We start from the raw sequence: 25,055 nt of genomic DNA on the forward strand, positions 1-25,055 counted from the left end.
ATTTTACTAAACATGGAAGGTGCAATTTAAAAAATTAACCTTTCTCTTTCTGTATTTATTTTTACTTTCTTTTCTTAAATCAAAGGGCTTGACTTTGGTTGCACCTTCGTTTAAAGGCAATGCCTGCTTGCAGCCTGAGCATCAGCATGAGATGGGCTGTTGGACATTGTTTCTTATACTGATGCCAGGTTTTAAATAGAATACTTGGAAAAGTTTAGGAAAAATTGTTGTCATTCCTGCTGCAATAGCAACTTTTGACAGGGGTGATGAAGAAACTGCAGACTCTAGCGTAAACAGTGGAGTCCAAATTCTTGAATAAGACAAGGAACTGCTCATTCAAATCTCACCAATAAATAGTGCAAGAGACTTAGAGGCACAAGGCAGGTTCTCTGGGGCTGCCAGTGTCTGTGAAGTCTGTACTGTGACACTGTTGTGAGTGGTTTGGAGAGCCACGGGATATGGAGAGCAACAAGGATGAGGAAAACTGACTTAGCTGCTAATTCCGCTTGTGGAAAGGCCTTCGGTTATATTGCCTGGTAGTTCCAGCTGTTCTACATCAGTCAATCCACTCTCCTGAGAAAAGGAAAAGGAGGAGGTTTCCTTTTCCTGGGCATCCACAGTATCCCAGGCACTATATCAATCACCCGTATATCTCAGTCTTTTACAGGTGGAGACACTGAAGTTGAGAGCTAAGTGGCTGCAGTCACATTAGCCACAGTCAACAGCAGAGCTATAGCATGCCTGCCAAAGGGCAGGGCAGCTAAATTTGCCAAGTACTCTTATACATCAGCTCATGTGAAACCTGTGAGGGCGCTACTGTTATGGCCATTTTAAGGATGAGGAAATTGAGTTCAGAGATGCTAACTCACTTGTCCAAAGTCACGCTGACAATAGTGCTGATGCACGTTTCTAACTCAAGAGTCCCAAGTGCATGTCCCTTTTTTTTTTTTTTTTTTTTTTTTTTTTTTTTCCCCTAGGGCCAAGCCTGCAGAATATAGAGGTTGCCAGGCTAGGGGTCGAATTGGAACTGTAGCTGCTGACCTATGCCACAGCCACAGCAACGCCAGATCTGAGCCGAGTTTGCGACCTACACCACAGCTGGAGACAACAGATGGAACCCACATCCTTATGGTCGGGTTCATTAACTGCTGAGCCATGAAAAGAACTCCCCCAAGTACATGTTCTTCCTACCACACTGCTTCTCTTGAGTAGGAGTAAAAATAAGCCAAAGAATTAGCTCTAAGTTTCCATCAGCAGCCTGTTTAAAGAGAAACAAATTCAGGTGGATGAAGAAACCACATTAACAATGTACACTTTTGTACATGAGAACAATGGATACTTAGAATGACCACCCCGTTCTCAAAAAGATATTAACTTATGTATATTATATTCTTTTTAAGAGCAGAGAGACTTTATAATTCATGTGAGGATGCTTCTATTCCAAACCTTTACAATGAAAAGACTCTGGTGTTTAAAGTACTAACTTTAAACAATTATCTATAAAAATAAATATCCAGTGTGACATTCTCTATAGGTTCATAATGGCTGAGATTTTCTCATATCTCTGTTCAAAAAATTAAACTATAGTCGTTCTAAGTCGGTCAGATGTATGCTATAAATATAGGGTTCACGGAGAGGGTGAAATGAATCCATTAAAAAAATATAAGCCATCCAAGGGAGCTTACAGTTATGTGATTCAAACAAACCTCATGTATCAATTTTATCTACTCAGTGTCTGTCCTCCTGCTGGATTTCAGTCTTTCTTTTTTGAAAGAGTATTACCGATATTTCTCAGCCCTCAACAATCAGAGGATAAAAATAAAATCAAAGAAAGGAAGCTACCTGTTCCCTCTCCTGCTCACTCCCCCACCTCCCCTACCTTCCCTTCCTCCTCACCCCCCACCCCTCTCATCCTCCTCACCCCACCACCACCTCCATCCTCCTTACCTCCCCCCCCCCCATTCCTGCTCTGTGGGAAGGCCAGGCCCTTTGGGTTTCTCCTGTAATACACAAAAGGTCCTCCAAGGGTGATTGCACATGTTGGCACACATCAGCCTGGGCTGCCATTGCCATTCTCCTCTTTTCCCCATGCCACACTGTGGCAGCACCTGCTGTGCTGGGTGCCTGCTGAGGCACAGCTGGCACTGCTGTGTGTGACTCTAGGGCCTTCTCTTCCCCTTAAGTCAGTTCATGTCACCTCAGAAGCGGCTCAGACTGATGAGCACTGCAGCAGGATGCCAGGTAGAGAAAGGGCTGGCCCTTCCCACCTTCCTCATCTACTCCTGAGGCTCAATGCCTGGAATTCTAAGTTGCCAATTCCTCTCCTTTTCCCTGGGCTCTTTCAGACACGGCCTCACCCTGGGACTCAGGCGTCAGGCGAGGGGGGCGGGCTAGAGGGGGGTCTGAGGGATAGACTCTGTGCTGCCCTCAGAATCACCCTTCCCCTCTGACCCAGCTCCATTGTCCCTCAACCAAAATGGAGCCTTTGCTCCTTAGGAAGAGCTCTTTCCCAAGAAGAGCCTGGGTTCCTCATGCAAATAGCCCTGCCGGGGTGGGGGCCCCCTGCACTCAATCCTCCAGATGAGACCACCTTGAAGGGTTCAGTTCATGCTTGAAAAATACTTCCAGAGACCATCTGTGAAGGAGACCATCATTGGCTAAAGCAAGGTGATGAAGAAAATTTAGGCCAATAAGCAGAATTGCAGCAGAAGTGTTGGTAGGGAGATATCGGTACAGAGGTCTCTCCTGGCTCTCATCTAGGGCTTTATTCTGAGGGGATTGAGTTCACTGAGCTGGATACACAGCTACAGTGACAACCTATTCATCCAATTGTGCCTTAGCAATGACATCTCCATGTTTTAGGGAGCTTCTCAGCCAGCTCACAGAGAGATGGACCCTATCTGCTGGCCCTGAGCACACATATGGCTGGGCAGTTTCAAGGCTCTGCCCAAGGTCTTTATTAGCACAGAACAAAAAGCTTGGAGTCTTTTGGAATTTAAGAAATTATACACTGCAGAATCACAGCACCACGGGGGAACCTGTGGCCTTATCTAATTACTAATCCGGGACACAGCAGCTGTCTTGCTATTAATATCCCAATGTGTGTAAAAAAGGGAAAAGGAGAAAACCACATAAGTAGTGAAAATGTGTTTAAATCCATGGATGATTGTGATGTTCAACTAATTATGAGGAAAATATGACTGCACTTTTATAATATATTATATAGAATTTTACTTTAAAAAATGGTTTTCTCTAGATAAAGGATTGGGGATGATTTTTCTTATTTGAATTTTTTGGGGGTGAAAAAGGCAGTACTTTTAATTTTTTTTAAATTGTGGCAAAATATACATAACACAAAACTTACCATTTTAGGAGTTCCCTGGTGGCTCATTGGGTTAAGGATCTAGCATGGTCCGTACTATGCAGGTTTGATCTCTGGCCTGGGAACTTCCACATGCCACACCAAAAAAACCCTCACCATTTTAACCATTTTTAAGTGTACAGTTCATTGACATTAAATGCATTCACCTTGTTATGAGCCACTCATCCATCTCCAGAACTTTTCCATCTTCCAGACCTGGAACTCTGTGCCATTAAACAATAGTTCTCCATTGTCTTTTCCTTCCCACCCTACCAACCACCATTCTACTTTCTGTCTCTGTGAATCTGACTTTTCTCATACAAATGGAATTATATAGTATTTGTTTTTTTGTGTGACTGGCTTATTTCATTTGGTGTAGCATCTTCAGTGTTCATCCTTGTTGTAGCATGGGTCATATTTCTTTTTCTTTTTTTTTTAAAGGATGAGTAACATTGCATTGTATGTATATACCACATTTGTTTATCCATTCATCTGTCAATGAGTGCTTTGGTTGTTTCCCCCTTTTGGCTATTGTGAATAATGATGCTATGAACATACGTGTTCAGTTCTCTTGGGTGTGTACCCAGAGGGGGAATTGCTGGGTCAAATGGTAATTTATTTGTAATTTTTTTTGAGAAACCAACCCTACTGTTTTCCATAGTGCCTGAACAATTTTACATTTTCATCAGCAGTGTACAAGAATTCCAATTTCCCATATCCTTGCCAATACTTGCTATTTCCTGTTTTTTTTTTTTTAAGATAGCTATCCCAATGGGTGTGAAATGGTATCTCACTGTGGTTTTGATTTACATTTTCCTAATGATAAGGGATAGTTTCATGTGCCTGTTAGCTGTTTGTGTATCTGAAAAAATGTCTATTTAGGTATATCTTGGAAAACAAAAACCAAAAAACATTAATTCTAAAAGAAAGATACATACATCCCATGTTCATAGCAGCATTATTTATAATAGCCAAGACATGGAAGCAAACTAAGTATCCATCAGCAAATGAATGGATTAAAAATATATACACACACAAACACAATGAAATAAAACTCAGCCATAAAAAAACAAAATTTTGCCATTTGCAATAACATGGATGGACTTGGGGGGCATAATGATGCTAAGTGAAATAAGTCAGACAGAGAAAGACAAATACTGTATGATATCATTTATATGTGCAATCTAAAAAATAAAACAAACGTGAATTTAACAAAAAAGAAGACACACAGATATAGAGAAAAAATTAGTAGTTACCAGTGGGGAGAGGGAAGTGTGGAGGGGAACTAAGGGGATTAAGAGGTACAAACTGTTACATATAAAGTAAGCTATAAGGATATTGTACAACAGGGGTAATATAGCCAATATTTTACAATAACTATAAATGGAATATAACCTTTAAAAATTGTGAATCACTGCAGAACACTAATTCCACAGGATGTCAAGTATATATTAATCAAAGAAATGGGTGTTCCTAGCCAAATAGGAATGGGAAAATGCTGCAGACAAAAGTTGGATAGGTTTCTTTATTGCAGAACTTCTCAGGTCCTTTAACTTATTAATGAACTCTGAAAATCTGCAAGGATATATAAACAAAGGCTGTTGAGTTTCTTAAATTAAAAAAATTGTGAATTACTATATTGTATACCTGTGACATATAATACTGTACATCAACTATATGTCAATAAATTTATTTTAAAAGAAATGTCTATTTAAGTTCTTTGCCCATTTTAAAGTCAGTTGTTTTTTTTTGTTTTTGTTGTGGAGTTTTATCAGTTCTTTATACATTCTGGATATTAATCTCTTATCAGATGTATGATTTGAAAATTTTTTTCTCCCATTTTGTGGGTTGCTGTTCACTATGTTGATTGTGCTCTTTGATAAACAGAAGTTTTAAATTTTTGATGTAGTTCAATTTATCTATTTTTTTCTTTTATTGCTTATGCTTTTGGTGTCATATCCAAGAAATCACTGGCAAATCCAATATCATGAGGTTTTCTTTCTGTTTTCTTCTAACAGTTTTAGCTCTCCTTCAGGTCTTTCATACATTTTGAGTTAGTTTTTGTATATGGTGTAAGATAAGGATGCAACTTCATTATTTTGCTTGTGGATATCTAGTCTTCCCCACATTATTTGTTGAAAACACTATCCACTTTCCATTGAATGGCCTTGACATTCATATTGAAAATCATTTGATCATATATATGAGGTTTTATTCTGGGATCTCTAGTCTATCCTACTAGTCTAAATGTCTGTATTTATGCAAGCACTGTTTTGATTACTGTAGCTTTGGAGTAAGCATAAGATCTTCAACTATGTTCTTTTTCGAGATTGTTTGGCACTTTGGGGTTCTTTGAAATTCTATGCACCTTAGGATGGATTTTTCTACACAAAAAACAGCATTGGGATTTTGAGAAATTTTACTTTTGAAAATTCAAGCTATCATGGTTATTGCTAGAAGCAAGCTTTAATATGAAAAATATCATATGCTTATGATGTTTTAATAGAAGGTTTATTTTGGATAATAGTCAGTCTGAAGTGCAAGAAAGGAGTAATCTTAATACATAAGTTGTATAGAGACACTGAGGCCACTATTAACCATATAGTTGTGAAGAGAAATTCCTCCAGAGAAACCAAAAAACTCATTTTTAGCCCCAACAGCCCTTTAAACTAACTTCATCTGAATTTTCTCCTTGTATACTGTTGTGTTACTAATCATGTTAACTTTGCTTTCCAATATTGAGGAGGAAAAAACTGAGTTTAGTTTCCAGAGTAATAGCTAATACCATCATAAATTGCATGGCTTTTTTTCTTCCAATACATTTATAACATTCCATTTTAGCAAACTCGGGTAAAGAGCATGAAATTTAAAGACAGGTTATTTCCTTTTATAACATTCTGGTGGAATGTACTGTTTTGCTTTATTCTGTTTACATATTTTATTTTTTGAATAAACTGAAGAAGAACAAAATGACTCCTAAATTGTAGACAAGAATGTCAGATGAAGGAGCAGAAGTTGACAAAATGTAATTGTTTAGATCTTTTAAACAAGGCTACATAGTTAAGGTTGTTTTGAGACTTTTAGTGCCAGTTTATGCCTCTCTGACTTTGTATCACTGAATTTTATTTTATTTTTTATTTCAACAAATATTTACTGAATGCCTATCCTGTGGGCAGGCACTCTTTTGGTAGACACTGAAGACACAGTCCTTGTCTGCAAAGCAGCTCACAGCCTAAGAAAGAAATAGGCGAGTAAACTAATAAATTACCTTACTTAAATAGTACTTAACATTGAGTTCTGAGCGTGGGAGGGCACTTAGGGAAGATCACTGTGTTGGTCTTCCAGGGTCCTCTTTTCTAGGGTTCCTTAGCTCAATGCAGCGATAGACCATATTCAAGTGGTTAAACAAATAATACAAAGAAGTGATAATGTTTAGAAACTGTGATATTCTGGTTCTTCACAGCATAGAAATAGATACAGTCTTTCCTCAAAATGCACCTCTCATTTAAAGTCAACAGCTCTTGGCAGGAAATAGCTTGTCAGAGGTGTGTAGTTAGGGGCAAGCTTCTCAAACTTCCCACCTGGCTGTGTTCCCTCCCAACCTATGTGAGGGGACACCATGCTGGGCATCAAGGTGGCATCATCCAAGAATCTCCACCTCAAGCAAATATTTCTAGGTCTGGGGTTTTGACCTAAACATCTAAGTAAATATTAATATTGTATTGATGTTTTGAAAGAGTTTTCAACTACTTACCATCCACCCCAAGTCTTTAAGTAATCTTGGTGCTTCAAGAGGATGGACCACTTGAACTTGAAGCTCCATGGCTCCTTTTGCTGCCCCTGTCCTCCCAAAGTTAGACACAAGTATCCATTTTAGAAGTGTGGAAAAGCTATGTCTCATGGGCATAAGAACTAAGCATTCTTTCCCACTCATTCGGGGGTTTTCGCAAAGATTAAAATATCCCACAGGTTTTAAAAATAGTTAAAATTGTCACAGGCATATTCACCAATAATGGCATTTTGCCTTTAAAGAAAACTAAGTTTTGGAATGCAAGGAAATTCAGTTCCTGAGTAACATAAGTCCACCATGGCTGTCCTGCTAGATGCAGGGCCATTTTGAAATATCCATTCTTTCCACTCAGACTCTGCCCTAGGATTTCAAACTCGTCCCATTTGCCTGGGAATGTCCCATTTTGCCAGACTCCAACTGTGGGGCACTCTGTTCTTCTCGGTTCCTGGCAAACTGTGACAACTGGTCCCCCTCCTTTGCACATGAGTAGCAAATAAGTACAACAGTTTCCAGGAACCCTCCTGGTTTATGCTGCTGGTCTGAAGTGACCATGATGCCTTGGTGAAGAAGGATCAGTGGAACTGATGACACAGAAGAGGAGAAAATTCTGGAGCAAGCAAGTTCCTGGGAAATGGAAGACCCTTGGGGTGCTTTAAAGTACCATAGTGGGCATTTTAAGTGCTTCTGGTGCAGAACTGTCCTATCTGTTCTAAAGCAGTGGTTTCTTTTAAATCACAATTCTTATGTTGCACCATCAGACCTGCTAATTTAGAGTTTGTACATTTTTCACATAGCAGATGAAGGATCTTCCCACCACACAAGTTGGACCATGTCACAATGATGCTGCTTAAAAATTTCAAGGCTTCTTGGAGTTCCTGTTGTGGCACAGCAGAAACGAATCCGACTAGGAACCATGAGGTTGCGGGTTCGATCCTTAGGATTGCTTGCTCAGGGGTTAAGGATCTGGCATTGCCATGAGCTGTGCTGTAGGTCGCAGATGTGGCTTGGATCCGGCGTTGCAGTGGCTCTGGCATAGGCCAGAAGCTATAGCTCTGATTACACTTCCAGCCTGGGAACCTCCATGTGCCGCAGGTGTGGCCCTAAAAAGACAAAAAACAAAAAAAAAAAGTTCAAGGCTTCTTGCTGTTAAATGTGTTAAATGTGTTAAAATGTAAACTCACTGCCTGGTTTAAGGCTATTCATGAGTCACCCGTTGTTTATCACACCAGCCTCATGTTGCCCCAGCCCCTGCCTCTGAATCTATTTGGTTTGGCCTTTGCCTACAGCTTTCCCCTGGCCCAGAACACGATGACCCTACATCCTCCCCTTTTTCTCTGGCTCAAGTACTTATTGCGAGATCTTGGGTAACTTTCTCCAGGAAGCCTCCTCCAGCAGTCAAATCAAGTATTCTTCTGGATGAAGTTCTTAGCCCGCTGTATCTCCTCCAGCATAAGGCTTTTCATGGTATAATGTAAATGACTTTCAATTGTTTGTCCTTGTCCCTCTAGATCTCAATGCCTCTGGATGCAATTCTATCTCCAGTACCAAACACAGTGCATTGCCCAAAGTCAAGGCACACAAATATTGATTGAATAGATGACTGAATTCAGCCCTCTTCTGATATATGCCACTTGTCCTGTGTCTCATTCTGTCCTCCCATCCCTACTGTCACAGCAAACTCCAGATACCCATCGTTGACTTTGAGAGTTTGGTCACACACTTGCCTGTTGGCCCAGAGCTTTGCAGAATGGCTCTCTGCTGCCCCCACACGTTTTGAATCAGCTCCTTAGGCAGCCAGTTGAGACAAGCCCTTGCTCCATGGAGTGCGTTTCAGTTCTGCAGGGACATCTTTCCTCCTGACCGCTGCCCGCCTCCCTTGGCACAAAGAGGGACCATGTGGGATGGGAGAGAAGGATGATACCCCTCTGTGTCTCTATACCCAATCTCCTGTTTATTCTCCTCCATCATCCAGACAAAATTAAATATTTTTATTGTCTCTTTTTCCTCTGACCTCCTTTTCTCCCTTTCTAGAGCCTTCTTTAAGGTATTCTTCCCTTAGGCTCCTTAACATCTACTTAAACATAGTGGTCTAGTTAGCAGCTCCTCAGCACACTAAGACTTTAAGTACTTGCCTATGATACAATTTCCATGTGAAAATAGGACAGGAACGTCCTTACATTTTGAATTTCATTCTTTTACACAAAAATTAACAAGACTCTCAAAACAGAGATGTTAACTGGTTTTCTCCTCAGAATATAGGATCTTATTTACATAGATTGAATCATATATTTAATGAAAAAAATTTATTGCGATCACATCTTCATTATTCCCTTCATTAAACAGATACCGCAATATGAATGATTGATTTAGTATATTAAGCCATTTTAAATAGCAGTAATTTAAGGGCAACATCTGTATTCTTTCTATGATTTTTATTATAGCAATTAAAAAACTTTTAGATAGTTCCTGATGAATAATGTGGTTCTAAATATATAATGCTCAGTGTGACAGAACCATAGCCTCTTTTTCTTTGGTAGTTAGTGTCTAAGGTAATTAAACTCAGCATGAAACGTGTGGTACCTGCAGCATATCACAATTAATACAGTTCAAGCATAAGCACATTTTTTTAGGGGGGAAAAATAGGTGTTTTACATCAAATGGAACAAAAGAAGCTGCTTCCCCTCTAAGAGAATGAGAAATATTTGGTTAAAAAGAAAGCTACCAATAACATTTACATATTTTTAAACCAGATGGCTTAAACTTTTATACTAAAATAGCTACCTATTTATGGTTGTAAAGCTCTTTGTTTACATTAGCAATGTTAAGGCCAATAAAAATGGACACACCTTGGACTCCAGATGTGAAGTGTGCCTTGCACAAGGGTGTAGGCAAAGGGGATAAACAGGGCCTGAACTACAGCCCAGAGCACTGGACAGCAAGCTGCGCTCTGACTCAGGGCTGTGTCTCCTGGGAGAAGCAGGCCCCTCTTTCTAAGCTGCATAGAGACAGTGTCTCTGTGCTTTGTCCTTTCACCCTGCATGAAAACACATTGCCTTTCCATTAAATTATTGCCTGGCTTTAACTCTCTTGTTAATTCCAAACCACTGGTTTCTTCAAAATTGGTATTTCCCAATTTTGTCTTGAAACAAGCACATGTATATGTGGCAGAGACAAGAGGGAGAAAACCTGCAAATTCCAGTCCATTGACATTTCTACAAAACATTCATCTTTAGCAATTTGGGATTAGATGAATTTGGAGACCACGAAAAAGCAATAAAAGTGAGAAATCTCAAGAAAGACATAGTGGTCCTGTCTCAGGGCTAACAAGTTAGCCCCCTTGTTCATTTTACTTTTTTCTCTATCATTTCCTTTTCTTTTTTCATTTTTTAAAGTTTTATTGAAGTGTAGTCGATTTACAATGTCATAGCTTCTGCTGTACAACAAAGTGATTCAGGTGTACATGTACACACATTCACTCTGTTTCAAATCTTTTCCCACACAGATTATCCCAGAATACTGGGTAAGGTTCCCTGTATAGCCCCTCGTTTAGAATACCATGATCATGAGCCAGGTTTATGATTTAAAACCTAGAGTTAGCACCACATGGTGGAAAACTCTATTCCATTGTCACAGACTGAAACTGTTGCCAGTTTGTTTCAAGGCTACATGAAGTCAGGGTACTTCTTACCCACCTCAATTACCCAAAAAAAGTCCCGATGACAGAGCAACTAGTAAATGTTCATCCCATCTCAACTATAAAGTTCATCACTCCTCGTCTGTAGAAAAAGTTTCCAGATGTATTTGCGTTATGTGATGGGGTCCCGTCGTCAATATGATTGAAAGCCTATAAACACGTGGTTTTCTCAAGAGCTTCAACAAGGCGCTAATGTCTTGCCAAGAAACCAAAAGAACACCCCTGACCCAGCCAACCCGACTCATCTGATCAGCAGTCTAGATATTACAGGAATTCAATTTCACCTTCAGTGGGAACACATTAGATTGAGAAGTCCAGCCTAGGACCATGTGAGTTCCCAACCACCTGTTTCTGTGCAAAACGAATCACTTGATGGGAACTAGAATATCACTAATAAAAGTTGTTTCTGCTAATTACATGTGGGGTTATAACTGGAAGCGGGAAGAGTGGGGTTTTATTTTTAGCCAGGTTTGAACACGACATGACATTGAGGGCATACCTAGAAAACTTTAAGATTATCATTGACCTCAGGTGCACTGAAACTGGATCAAATATCCCAGGAGCAGTCCCCCCAACCCCCCTCAGAATCACTGTTACTCCATAGAGCGGTTTTTATGCAGTTAATATTAGCACAACCCCTTTTTCTGCTTGCCTGCTTCCTAGCAACCTGAAGCAGAGTATCTGCTTGCCAATCTGCTTTTGGTAAAAAAGAACAGAAAACACCCAGCGAATTTGCCAATAGCCCTGCTGAGATGGGGGTGTATTCCACAAATGCTGAGCCGATTCCGGGAGCAGAGGATTTCTGTTGTTAACCTCCTGACCTTGCCACGCTTTCCACCACAGGCCAGAGAAGATGTGATCCACATGCTGAAGACGGAGAAGACCAAGCCTGAGGTTCTGGAGGCTCATTATGGGTCTGCGGAGCCGGAGAAAGTGCTGCGAGTCCTGCACCGAGACGCCATACTAGCCCAGGAGAAGTCTGTAGGGGAGGACGTGTACGAGAAACCCATCTCAGAGGTAAACACACCAACCAGTCCAGAAGGGAGCCTCGGGGTGTTTCCACATCTTCCCACTTTACACGCTTTAACCTTTCCCTTCAAAGGCAACCGTTTATGATGCCCTGATGGAGAATTAAAGTCTAATGACGTGATGCATCATTGTAGATACATTTCATTGATAAGAATTGCAGAAGCATTTCTTTAAACCTACTTAAAGCCCAAAATATATTTCTCATGTGATGGGGAGAGTTACATGCTCTTCAGTCTGTTCTTTTACTTCTCTCAGAGATGATATATGTAAAAATGTGAGGTACCTATGGGTTTAAGTGTTGAGTTTTCAGATTATTAGCAAATTGGTAATCTAGAGTTAAATTGATTTTTATTACTAATACTTACAGTTATAAAGCCACTAAGTTTTGATATTGCGTAGACTCAGTCACAATTAAAAGTCTCAGGGAGTTTCCGGTGTGGTACAACAGAAACAAATCCGACTAGGATCCATGAGGATTCAGGTTCAATCCTTGGCCTCTATCAGTGGGTCAGGGATCCAGCATTGCTGTGAGCTGTGGTGTAGGTCGAAGATGCGGCTTGGATCCCCTGTTGATGTGGCTATGGTGCAGGCTGGCAGCTGCAGCTCTGATTCAACCCCTACCTTGGGAACTTCCATATGCTATCGGCGTGGCCCTAAAAAGAATAAATAAATAAATAAACTAATTAATTAATAATTAAATAAAATTGTCTCAAATGAGGGGCTAAAACATAAAAGTTGAGGCAAAATACCAATGGAAGGCTTAGGGCAAATTGTTTAAGATGGAATCTAACAAGACAATATTTAATCATTTTTATACAAGATTGTATTAGGAACTACTGATTGTTGTTAATTATTCACGATAACACATGTTAAAAATATTCTCACATCATAGCAGAATCTTGATGCCATATCAGGGAACCAACTGATGGATCCAGCCATAATGACTCTTCAGAATTCCTGTAAAAAATTTCACAGATGTGAAATTAGTTTCATAAATGAAAAAAGAACACAAAAGTTAGGAATCTGAAGCAATTCATTTCGTTTTACTGATTTATTTTTTGGTTGAGGCTGCAGCATGCTGAAGCTCCTGGCCCAGGGATCAAACCTGTGCAGCAAAACACCAGGTCCTTAACCTGCTGAGCCACCAGGGAACTCCAGAAGCTATTTATTATAATTTAACTTTTAACTTATGACAAACCTTGCTTCAGCTCAGTTCGACAGATCTTGTAAAGATCTGATTTAGACAGTATCCATAACTGATTGACAGCTCTTTCCCACCTGCCTTTTTAAGCCTCTTAATTCTTTCTGTTTTTAGTCACCATGCCCAGGCCTAGGAAACCCATCTTAAACGAGTGGTTTTCCTCACTGCCACCTCCCCTTGTTTCAGTGGGAGGGTCACCCCTCCCCCAGGGGACCCTTCTGAAGCGTTGGGGCCTCATGGGGACACACCTGAAGCAGGTGACTGTTCCTCAGAACTTTGCCTTCTCCTGTATTTGAACTTCCTAATTCTTTTTCTTTTTTTTCTTTTTTTTTTTTTTGTCTTTTTAGGGCCACGGCTGTGACACATGGAAGTTCCCAGGTTAGGGGTCCAATCAGAGCTATAGCTGCCAGCCTATGCCACAGCCACAGCAACACAGGATCCTCAACCCATTGAGTGGAGCCAGGGATCGAACCTGCATCCTCACAGTTACCACTCAGATTCGTTTTCACTGAGCCACGGTGGGAACTCCTAAACTTCCTAATTCTTGAGTAGCTTGTCCTACTCAAAGCAAAAAAAAAAATTTTTCTTTTGTCATAACCTTTTTTTGCAAGAGGAAGGCTTGGCTGACTAGTGATGTTGTTTTTAACAATTTTTTTTTCTTTTTGCTTTTTAGGTCTGCACCTGTGGCACATGGAAGTTCCCAGGCTAGGGGTTAAATCGAAGCTACAGCTGCCAGGCTATACCACAGCCACAGCAACACTGGATCCTTAACCCACTGAGCAAGGCCAGGAATCGAACCTGCATCCTCATGGATACTAGTCAGATTCGTTTCCACTGAGTCATGATGGGAACTCCTGTTTTTAACATTTTGATCAGTTTTTTTTTTTTTTTTTTTTTCAAATGGTCACCTTCTTGCTCTATCACTGCTTTAGGGATGTTAGAGTTTTTGATTTGTTTGTGTGCCTCCACTGTCTCTGTGTTTTCAGAAGCATTTGTTTTCTGAATGTCACCTTCCACACTGTGTGGTCTTCCCCCCCCACCCCGGAGGAGTGATGACTATGCCAAGAGGATCCTTTGTTCAACATATAGCTTACCTCCTGTTCTGTACTTGAGTCAGACCATCTCTCCTAAGAGGGCTCTTCCCATCACAGCACACCCACTCTTGGGCTGCTCCTTCTGCCACCCTGCCCAAATCGCCTTTCATTTGTCTCATCTCTCCTTCCAAATCTACATCTATCTACAAGTTTCTTGGACATGTTCACTCAAGGCCCACCTATGGCAACTAACACCCTGAAAGTCACTCAAATGTGCTTCACCATCCTACCCTGATCTTCTCAGATTTTAATTCTTAAGCCTGTGGAGGTTTTCTGTAACCAGACTGAACAGCTGTTGCTGTCTTCCAGAGAAAGGCCCCCTGCTGGATCTCAAGAAAGACCATCAGCAGTTTCACAAGGTGCTCCTCAAACATTTCTGCATTAACATGCAGGGGAGTCTCGTTGCTCCCTATCTCTATCTCCTCTGTCACCCATTCTGATATAACAATGAAAGAAATAGCTCCTTTTTTAAATAGCCTTATTTTAACAGCACTTAGATCTATTTCCCTTTTGGGTAAATCCAGTTTGGTCTTTAAGACCTCACGTCTCCTCTTAAGTAGATTTCTCTCTTCCTAAATTCCTCCTCCCATGAGTGCTCAGTCAAGACCCAAGCTAACATCATTTCCTGAATCATGATCCTTTTGTCTTAAACATATGGCAATCCCTCCCTGTCTCAAGTTCCCGAACTTCTCCACCAACTTGATTCAGGTACACTCTGTCTTAGTAAATTTTGGCCCTTGGTGTTATGATGATCTCACTCCATTTTCCTTCCACCTCATGCCAAGTGGGAGCTACCCATTTCCAAAGTCATAGGTGTCCATTTCACTTTCACTATTCATTAATAAGAACTGCCGTTCCTCTGCGGTTCGGCCAGTTTGGAGCCTGAAAACCAAAAGCCAAGGGACACAGTGTACGTGATTGATGAGCCCAAAAAGCTCGCAGTTGTGGGAGGTGGTCTTCAGAGTCTCTGGAAAAGCGACAAAGATCCAAGAGGAAAGCCCACCTCAGTTCTCTCCCAAGGGTCTGATACCGTTCCAAACAAAATAACAAGGAACAGGGTTTGGCGCTGCTGATCCATTGCTATGTAGGTTAGTTCTTACATCCAGCATTTAAAACTGAAAGCTAGATCCTAAGACACGAATGCTTTGTTGCTAAGGAGGAATTTACCACCCTTGCAGCTTATAGTCTGGTTCTGCAGTCCTGGGTGAACAACACGGTACAGGCACGAATGTCTCAGCACCCTTCCTCTATGCAGAGTCCAGGAGGAGACTGTCTTCTTGATCAGGCAGTCAGTGCTGAGATTAAGCTGTGCTGGTGTCAGTGGGACGAACGCAGCCCAGAGACACAATAGCCACTACTCTAGGGTCCAGCCCAGGACAGCTGCTGTTGAGAAGAGCCCATCTCAAAGGCTTGCACAGGCAGGACATAGCAAGGCTAAGGCCTAGCTCCTGCCCTAAGCTGCCCTGGAACACAGTATCTACTCTGCTGGCTTTTCTCCAGATGCCCCTACGATGTCTCTCTCAATATCTCAGTCAACCGCCCCATTAATAATGCCCCCATCTTTTCCTCTGGAGTTCCATGGTTACTAGTTGGACTGAGGGATAACTGCAGGAGTCTGACTTAAAACATATAAGTTGGAGTGCCTGTTGTGGCTCAGTGGGTCAAGCATCCAACACAGTGTTTGAAAGGATCTGGGTCTGATCCCTGGCCTCACTCAGTGGGTTAAGGATCTGGTGTGGCTGGGAGCTACAGTGTAGGTTGCAGTGGGTTAAGGATCTCATGTTGCTGTAGCTGTGGTATAGGCCTGCAGCTGCAGCTCTGATTCAATCCCTAGCCCCAGAACTTCCATATGCCATGGGTGTAAAAAAGGACAGAGAAAGAAAGGAAGAAAGAAAGAAAGAGGAGTACCCTTCCTGGCTCAGCAGTTAACGACCCTGACTAGTATCTATGAGGCTATGGGTTCAATGCCTGGCCTTGCTCAGTGGGTTAAGAATCCCATGTTGCCGTGAGCTGTGGTGTACATCACAGGTGCAGCTCAGATCTGGCATTGCTGTGGCCATGCTGTAGGCTGGCGGCTGCAGCTCGGATTCGACCCCTAGCCTGGGAACTTCCATATGCCATGGGTGCAGCCCTAAAAACACAAAAGAAAGAAAGAGGGAGGAGGAGGGAGGGAGAAAGAGGAAGGAAGGATGATGGTGATGAGGTTTCAGCAGTGCTTGCCAAATTCTACAACATACAGTGAAAATTACACTTTGTGGAAAGACGGGAGAGTTCTTGGGGAGAATATTTTATAACAGGGAACTATGCCAGTGAGAAAAATCTCTTGTATAGACTGTCCCGTCAAAACTCCAGAAATGTATCCGAACACAGCCTGCCGGTCCTGAAAACTGGTATGACCGGGGGCAGTTAACCTGGGCTTCTCCTGTCTGTCTGGTCACTTGCATTTTGTTTTATTTTGTTTTTTGTTTTTTGTTTTTTCCTTTTAGGACTGCACTGGCATATGGAAGTTCCCAGGCTAGGGATTGAATTGGAGCTACAGCTGCTGGCCTATACCATGGCCACAGCAACGCCAGATCTGAGCCATATCCCTGAACTACACCACAGTTCACAGCAACGCAGGATTCTTATCCTGCTGAGCAAGGCCAGGAATTAAACCCGCAGCCTCATAGGTATTAGTCAGATTCAGTTCCACTGAGCCATGACAGGAACCTCCTGGTCACCTGCTCTTAGGCAAAGGGAATGGAAGCTTAGTGAGAAAACACTGAGGATTATGGAGGTAGTACTGACTGACTCAGGGTCCCACAAGTGGCTCGTTCACCATGAAGACATAATACAATGGGAGAGGGACCCTCAGATTCTCCTTATGACTGAAGGGCAGCTGTGGATGGTCAGAGGAATGACTGATACTGTCCCCATGGAGCTGCTGCACTGGGCTCTAGGGACTTGGCTGTGGGCTTGCGAAAGGATTTGAAATATGCCTGTTTCACCTAGAACAGCAGGTCCCACCTGCAAGTGGGGGTGCAGGGATGTTTGCCTGCAGGGGGTATCTGACAATGTCTGCGGATAATTTTCTCACAACTGGAGGTACAAGTACAGGCATGCAGTGAGCAGAGGTGGGAACAGACCCTCAAATAAAACTGAATCAGCCAAAAATGTCAGTAGTGCTGAGGCTGAGAATTCCTGCACCAGGGTCTGAAGAGGAGCGGAAGGCTAGAGAAACTATTAATATTGTAAGACCGGGTACAATGGAATATTTACTAAACACTGACTTTGTTCCAGGTGCCAGGGACTAAAAATACAGTCAAGGCATAGTCCCTTAAAGATTGAATAGCCTGGGAAGTTCCTGTTGTGGCTCAGCGGTGACAAGCCCGACTGGTACCCACAAGGATTTGGGTTTGATCCCTGTCCTCGCACAGTGGGTTAAGGATCCGGCATTGCCGTGGGCTGTGGTTTAGGTCGAAGATGCAGCCCAGATCCTACATTGCTGTGGCTGTGGTATAGGCCGGGAGCTGTAGCTCTGATTTGACCCCTAGCCTGGGAACCTCCATATGCCACAGGTATAGCCCTAAAAAGCGGGAAAAAAAAAAAAATCACAGAGCCTGGCCAGCTAAACAGACACCAAAAGCCCTGTAATCATATGTGGTAAAATCTCATTTAGTCTAAGATTCATGCTCTTGACAAGTTCTGAGATTTGCCCTATTTAGCATCTCTTGAGAAAAGAGGACTGTGGGTCCTTTGTACAACGTTTCCTAGAAATGTGCAGAGCTGCAAGCCTTAAAAAAAAAAAAAAAAAAAAAAAAAAAAGGAGTTCCCATCGTGGCTCAGCAGAAACGAATCTGACTAGGAAACATGAGGCTGTGGGTTCGATACCTGGTCTTGCTCAGTGGGTTAAGAATCCCATGCTGCTGCGAGCTGTGGTGTAGGTGGCAGATGAGGCTCAGATCTGTTGTTGCTGTGGCTGTGGCTGATAAGACCCCTAGCCTGGGAACTTGCATATGCTGTGGTTGCTGCCCTAAAAGGACAAAAGACCAAAAAAAAGTTGTGCCAGTGAGAACTACCTACCCACCCAGGGGTGGGGTCTGGTACACGTGCACGCCAGCTCTCCACCTTTCTAAGATCAGGAGGGATGCGAGTCTCTTTCTGAGCAGAGGGCTTTGCCCCAAGACAGTGGGTCTGTTCTGAAAGCTTAGGAACCAAACCTACGTTCACAGAAAAAGAGCCAGAGGCCAGAAGTCACTGCTGCCTTGTCATGGCTAGTTTATAACGCCCACTGGCCTTAAGAAAAGCAATGGAAAGGGGGAAAATTGCAGAGAAGAGCAGGTTCCACCATGTTCTCCCCTTCAAGTACTCAATTACTATACCAATGCAAACGACGTATTTAGAGGCATATGTACATGAAATAAGATATGAAACCCTTTCCCACGTTTGCTTCCTCAGCTGGACAGACTTGAGGAAAAACAGAAGGAAACCTACAGGCGCATGCTAGAGCAGCTGCTGCTGGCGGAGAAGTGTCACCGGCGCACAGTGTATGAGCTGGAGAACGAAAAGCACAAGCACACGGACTACATGAACAAGAGCGACGACTTCACCAACCTGCTGGAGCAGGAGCGGGAGAGGTAAGTGCGCATGCACGCAGCTGCTATGCCCGCCTGCCCACCCGCCTGGCAGACACGTGCCCAGAGTCCAAGTCCACGTCTGAAGGGTTTGCCCAGAGTGAGACAGGCTTTGCCTGGAACCCTGCGTGGTGAACGATCTTGCTGGGGGCCATGTGAGTAGGACAATACTCTCCCCCTGGGATGTTGAAAGTGAGAAAGCCCCAAACTTAGGGAGCATCTATTTTATTTGATCAACAAAGCACCTACATTGGAGAAGCCTCTTTGCTAATTACATTCTGTTAGAAATAATTCTCTTTTTCTCTTTGGGAAAGAGAGACATCATTCAGTTTAACCACTTTATTATTTTTTTTTAAGCCTGACATGGCTCTTATTTTTTTCAAATTATTTTTAAAAATATATTCTTATTATCATTGATTTACAGTGTTGTGCCAATTTCTGCTGTACAGCAAAGTGACACAGTCATTCATATATATATATATATACACACACACGTATATACATACACGTTCTTTTTTTCTATGTTCTTCTCCATCATAGAATATAGTTCCCTGTGCTCTACAGTAGGACCTTGTTGTTTATCCATTCTAAATGTATGGTTTGTATCTACTATCTCCAAAACTCCCAGTTCACTCCCCTCCCCTCTCCTTCCCCCTTGGCAATAGTTTAACCACTTTAAATGAATCCTATTTATTCTTCATACTGGTATAGGAAATCTTACTATTTGGTTGTATATAAATGACTTAATGACTAGAATAACCTGCTTAACTTTCTAAGGGCTACATAACTCTTAAAACTCAGTGTAAAATAAAACAGAACAAAAATTAAGCGTTGAGCTTGGAACACTGTAGGTAGTTTTCTCAGACCAGGGATTGCCACATCTGAAGAACAGCCTTCAAACTGAGACGCTCTGTGATGAGCCCTTCCATACTATCCCGTCTTTTCAACATCTTTTTTGCTTATTCTCTCCTTTTTTCCTTATGAATGGTTATGGCTGTGAATCCCAGTCTCTGGATGACATTGAATCACAATGCTTTGAGTTGCCAAGCATGTCTACTTCTGTGTTTAGGACTTGCAAATTAAGAGCCATTCAGAAAAAGCATCACCAGTCCCCGCTGTGTTGTGTCTATTTAGTTACAAAAAGGAGATCTGGTTTTCCCAGTTTAGCTTATTTACCAGAAAAAAAAAAAAAAAAAAAAAAAAAAAAAAAAAAAAAAAACCACTATAAGAGAGTAAATGAAAGCATGAAACAGAACAGATTTGTGTTAAATTTAAAAAAATTATTCATAATGCTTACTGGTTACTAGACTTGGCCCATCCCTGGGGGAAGGAGAAATGGGAAAGTGACCAATTGGCTGGAGTTTTGTGTACAGTACCTTCCACTTATGGTTTCTTTAAGCCTGTCTTCCACTCCTGCAAGCTCAAGTTTATCAGCTTCTTCTTTGGCCAAATACATGGCCTAATTTGACATTTGGGGGCAACCAAAAAGTGAGAATGAACTCCACCTCCTCAATCTCTGCGAGCTTCGAGCTTCGAGCTTCGCAACCTCAAGAATAGGTATGCAAACAAGCTTCCAAGAATTCCCATTGTGGCTCAGTGGAAAGGAATCTGACTAGTATCCATGAAGATTGCAAGTTTGACCCCTGACCTCACTCAGTGAGTTAAGGATCTGGCTTGCATGAGCTGTGGTGTGGATCACAGACGTGGCTTGGATCTGGCATTGCTGTTGCTGTGGTGTAGGCCAGCAGCCGTAGCTCTGATTAGACCCCTAGCCGGGGAACCTCCATATGCCGTGTGTGCAGCCCTAAAAAAAAGACAAAAAAAACCCAAACAAACAAGGTTCCAGTGGCAGGGTGAATCGTGTATATCTAGGTGTCTTTTGTTGGAATATGGTCAGGTAGAGTAGCAACTTGTTTGATATTTTTTTAATAGATCAGAAATCAAATAATTCTACAGAACACTTGCTTGAGTTATTTATTTTCTGATCACTCTGTAAATTATTTGATCTAGAACCAGATATGTGCCTTTTCTACAATGTCCCACTTCAGCTAAAAGCCTGAGGTGAATTCACCTACAGAGTTGTTGGTTTAAGTGAAGTATGAGGATGAAAGACTGTACTTACCTAGCTGTTTGTTTTCCCTTCTTTTTTCTTTTCCTAATTTTTGTGTACTGTGAGAGGCACTGAAATAACAGTACACAATGGACAGCTTTAGAGTTCACCAAGTACTTTTACATCACTGTACAATAATCCTGTCCCAGATGTATTTATTTACTAACTCATGTTGACCAACTATAGGCTAACCATTCCAGTCCCCTGACCCCCTTTTGGAGTTGTTTAATTTTACCAGAGCCAGAGTTCCATCTTGGCTGATCAGAAACAAATCTGACTAGCATCCATGAAGATGCAGGTTCGATCCCTGGCCTTGCTCAGTGGGTTAAAGATCCAGCATTGCCATGAGCTGTGGTGTAGGTTGCAGATGCGGCTCAGATCCTGAGTTGTTGTGGTTATAGTGTAGACAGGCAATTGCAGCTCCGATTTGACCCCTAGCATGGGAACCTCCATATGCTGCGGGTGTGGCCTTAAAAGGACAAAAAGAAAAAATTTTACCAGAGCCACTAAAACAACCATTTTTCCTGAGAAAAGTGCTGTGTAGAAGATTTTAAAAATCAAAGCAGAGGGAGTTCCCACTGTGGGGCAGCAGAACCGAATCCAACTAGTAACCATGACGTTGCGGGTTTGATCCCTGGCCTTGCTCGGTGGGTTAATGATCCGGCATTGCCATGAGCTGTGGTGTAGGTCCCAGATGTAGCTTAAATCCTGAGTTGCTGTGGCTGCGCTGTAGGTCAGCAGCTGCAATTCTGATTTGACCCCTGTACCTTCCATATGCCGCAGGTGCAGCCCTAAAAATTAAAAAAAAAAAAAAAAAAAGCGTAATTTTAAAATTATATATCTCATGATGCTTGTCATACTTTGATCAGCATCACCAGGATATGCCACCGAAGTCCACATTTTAGATAAGAATTTGCCTAAGAGATCTTTGACTCTCACAGAACAGCAAACCACTTTCAGGCTTTGAAGAAGTACTTTTGACTCAATAGGTTATACTTTAGTGTTTTGTATATTTTCCTGTCAATGATTTTTCCCAAGTCACCCCCTGACTAACCGCCAGTGCACAGGCTGTGGGTTCACACTGACAGACACGCATTATGCTAAAATTAAACATGCTCCCTAGGACCCTTGTAACTTAAGTTGGCATCTCTGAGTTTCTCTGCAGTCTGAGGCGTCCACCGTGGCCGATCTGCTGAATTCCTGGGGCAGTGAAGCCTTTAGGATTTTCCCAAAGGTCACGCCCTGGATTCCTGCTGACCTTTGGAAATGGCCCTGCTAAATCCCCTGTGGGTTAAATCTCCTTTTTGAAGTAAGCAGTCATAATTAGATCTACTTATGGGGGCTGGCAGTTTGCTGATCCTGGGGCTTTCTTTCCCTTGGGCCGTGTCACAGGGGAGCCTGTCCTCACCAGGACCTGGGCCATGGCTCAGCCAGGCCCCAGCCCCATGTGGCCACAGCACCTGCAGAAGAAGCTGGGCTGTAGCTAATAGAGGATTGGCTTTCTCAGAGCCCAAGTGGGAGTCCTCGCATAGACTATTGCACGTCCTTTGTTTACTTCTTTGCTCTGCACTCCCTTCCATCTTTGGAAAAATCCCTTTTGTGAGGGGGGAAAAAAAAAGGACCCAAGAACTTTCCTTTGGAAACATGGCCCTTTGTTTTTCCTGCAAGCATAAGTAAAGGAAGCAAAAAAGTAAGACTTGAGATGAGCCCGAGCAGTTTGTTCCTTATGATCCCCCAGCTTATACAGGTGTGTGGCCTTGTAGGCCACCTCCACCTAGACAGCTTTTGGGTTTGGGGGTAGGGGAGGGGGAGGGGCACGGAACCAGGGGACCCTCAGATATAGGTAGCACTTAGGCTCCATTCTCTATATTTGTCCTGCTGTGTTAGGGTTTCTCACTTCCTTTGGAAAATGGTTAAATACAGAGGGACCCAGGCAGACAGGATCAGCAGCAGGTGTTCTTTGATTTGGGTTTTTTTTGGGGGGTTGTTTGTTTGTTTGTTTTTACTTTTTAGGGCTGCAGTTGTGGCATAGAGAAGTTCCCAGGCTAGGAATCAAATTGGAGCTGTGGCTGCTGGCCTACACCACAGTCACAGAGGCTTGGGATCTGAGCCATGTCTTTGACCTATGCCACAGCTCATGGCAATGATGGATCCTTAATCCACTGAGTGAGGCCAGGGATCAAACCAGCATCCTCATGGATACTAGTCTGATTAGTTTTTGCTGCACCACAACAGGAAATCCCTAGTAGCAGGCATTGATAAGCAATCCAGATTCAGATATTTGATGAAACCAGAAATCCCTAGTTTTCCAAAAATGCCTTGGCTTAACCAGCATTGCAAAGGACTTCTGAGATCAGCCCTTTCATGCCTCTCATTCTATGGGTTGAGTAATTGAGGCCCAGAAAAATACTGTAGCTCAACTAAGACCACAGTGCAGGCCATTGGTCCAGCACTTTTGTGCAAAAGGTTCTCTTGTGTAAAATGGCTTGTTTTAGGTTTTTTTTGTGTGTGTTTGGGCTCGCCACCTCCATGTTCTTATATCCAAACTGAGACACAGAATCTTAAAAGGCAGAATGATGATTATCATGAGGATATAAACAGATATATTAGGACCAGTGGTGTCTTTAGACTGTCAAGATACAAGAATCTTTGGCACAGCATCTGTTGGGAGGAGCAGCCTGGGGACTTGTTTGAGCAGTGTTTGAATAGCATACAGCGTGTCTACTGCTGCTACATGCTGATGGGAGGCTGAGCATGATTGGGGGTGGGGAGTAATAAATCCCCCCTCCAAGCTGCCTTCTTGTTATGACCACTGACCCACACCCTGAGAGTGTGAAAACTAAGGAAGCATAAGTTATTTTTCACTTTTAAAGAGTTGTTAAATTCATCCTATATAAAAATTCCACCAATTAAGATAAGCTGAAAATGGACAATATATTATTCTGGGCTTCCTTTATTCTAAATCAGAAGACTCTGGAGTTCCCATTGTGGCTCAGTGGTTAACCAATTCAGCTAGTATCCATGAAGACTGAGGTTCAATCCCTGGCCTCGCTCAGTGGGTTGAGGATCCGGTGCTGCCGTGAGCTGTGGTGTAGGTCACAGACGTGGCTCGAATCCCACATTGCTGTGGCTGTGGTAAAGGCTGGCAGCTGCAGCTCTGATTAGTCCCCTAGCCTGGGAACTTCCATATACTGCAGGTGCGGCCCTAAAAAGACAATAAATAAATAAATAAATAAATAAATAAACTCTGATCATAATTTGTTACCATCATTTACTGAATTTTCACTTTTTTACAAATCATCTTGTTCCCAAATTAAAAAGTGGAAATAACATGGAGAAAATGCATTGGCTTAACTCTCATTTTTAAAAATATAGATGAAAATATCCTTCATTACATTAATTAAGATTAGGTGACGGCTCCCTTTCTAACTGCTATATTCTGTTTGGTCTATATTTTGAGTCAATTTGGTCTATAAGAGGCATGATTCTGAGCACATGAGATCACCTTCAGAGTTTATACTTTATTCTCTGTATGAACTGCAGGACTTGAAATTTTCATCTCACACTTAGCTAGGGCTGCTTTAAGAATGTCAAAATAGAATACAGTTACATCAAAAAGTGGTCTGAAACTAAAGAAATATTTGGAGGGATGTGTGTTTGTGTGTGTGTGTGTGTGTGTGTGTGTGTGTGTGTAAATGATGTGTGGAGTGCTGTCTAAATCTATAACAGAAGATACAGATTTTAAGGCTTTTGGATTCCACAGACTCAGCTGGGACTACATAAATAATTACATCATCATATAGTCTTGCAGCCAACCTTCCAAGTATAAGTTCATTTTTTTTAAAAACTGCAAATCAGCATCTCGAGAGAAAACTCTTAACTTGTGGGGTGGAGAATGAAGGAGCAGGGGCTTGATGGAGGGGAAGCTTTCAAGCCCCTCTCTGGTATTGTTCATCTAGGCCTGGTGGTGGGTGGGATAGGCTGCACCATCTCGCCTGCCTCCATGGGAGAATGACCAGTCGGTGCAAGCTTGTGAAAAGTTGCTCTAGTAGCCTTGGGAAATATTCTTGGCCCACTTTATAGAAAAAGATGCACATCTGGTTCCCTGACATTTGTTCCTTAAGTTTCTCAGATTTAGATGCCTTATCTCTGAAATACGGCAA

General features: G+C 42.3%; 1 protein-coding gene across 4 annotated transcripts in view; it reads left to right on the forward strand.

Annotated features, from left to right (window-relative positions):
• FILIP1 (filamin A interacting protein 1) overlaps positions 1 to 25,055 on the forward strand; it is a 211,727-nt gene that overhangs the window by 123,943 nt on the left and 62,729 nt on the right. For all 4 annotated transcript variants that reach the window (XM_021092343.2, XM_021092328.2, XM_021092321.2 and 1 more), the window contains exons 3-4: positions 11,689 to 11,862; positions 18,607 to 18,785. In XM_021092343.2, the coding sequence (XP_020948002.1) occupies positions 11,689 to 11,862; positions 18,607 to 18,785 (353 nt within the window). The remainder of the gene's footprint in view (positions 1 to 11,688; positions 11,863 to 18,606; positions 18,786 to 25,055) is intronic.

This window comes from Sus scrofa, chromosome 1 (assembly GCF_054392235.1).
Source record: "Sus scrofa isolate SSC_HxYL_T2T_F1_AM1 chromosome 1, Sscrofa_HxYL_maternal_Yorkshire_Landrace_v2.0, whole genome shotgun sequence".
Lineage (NCBI taxonomy): Eukaryota > Metazoa > Chordata > Mammalia > Artiodactyla > Suidae > Sus > Sus scrofa.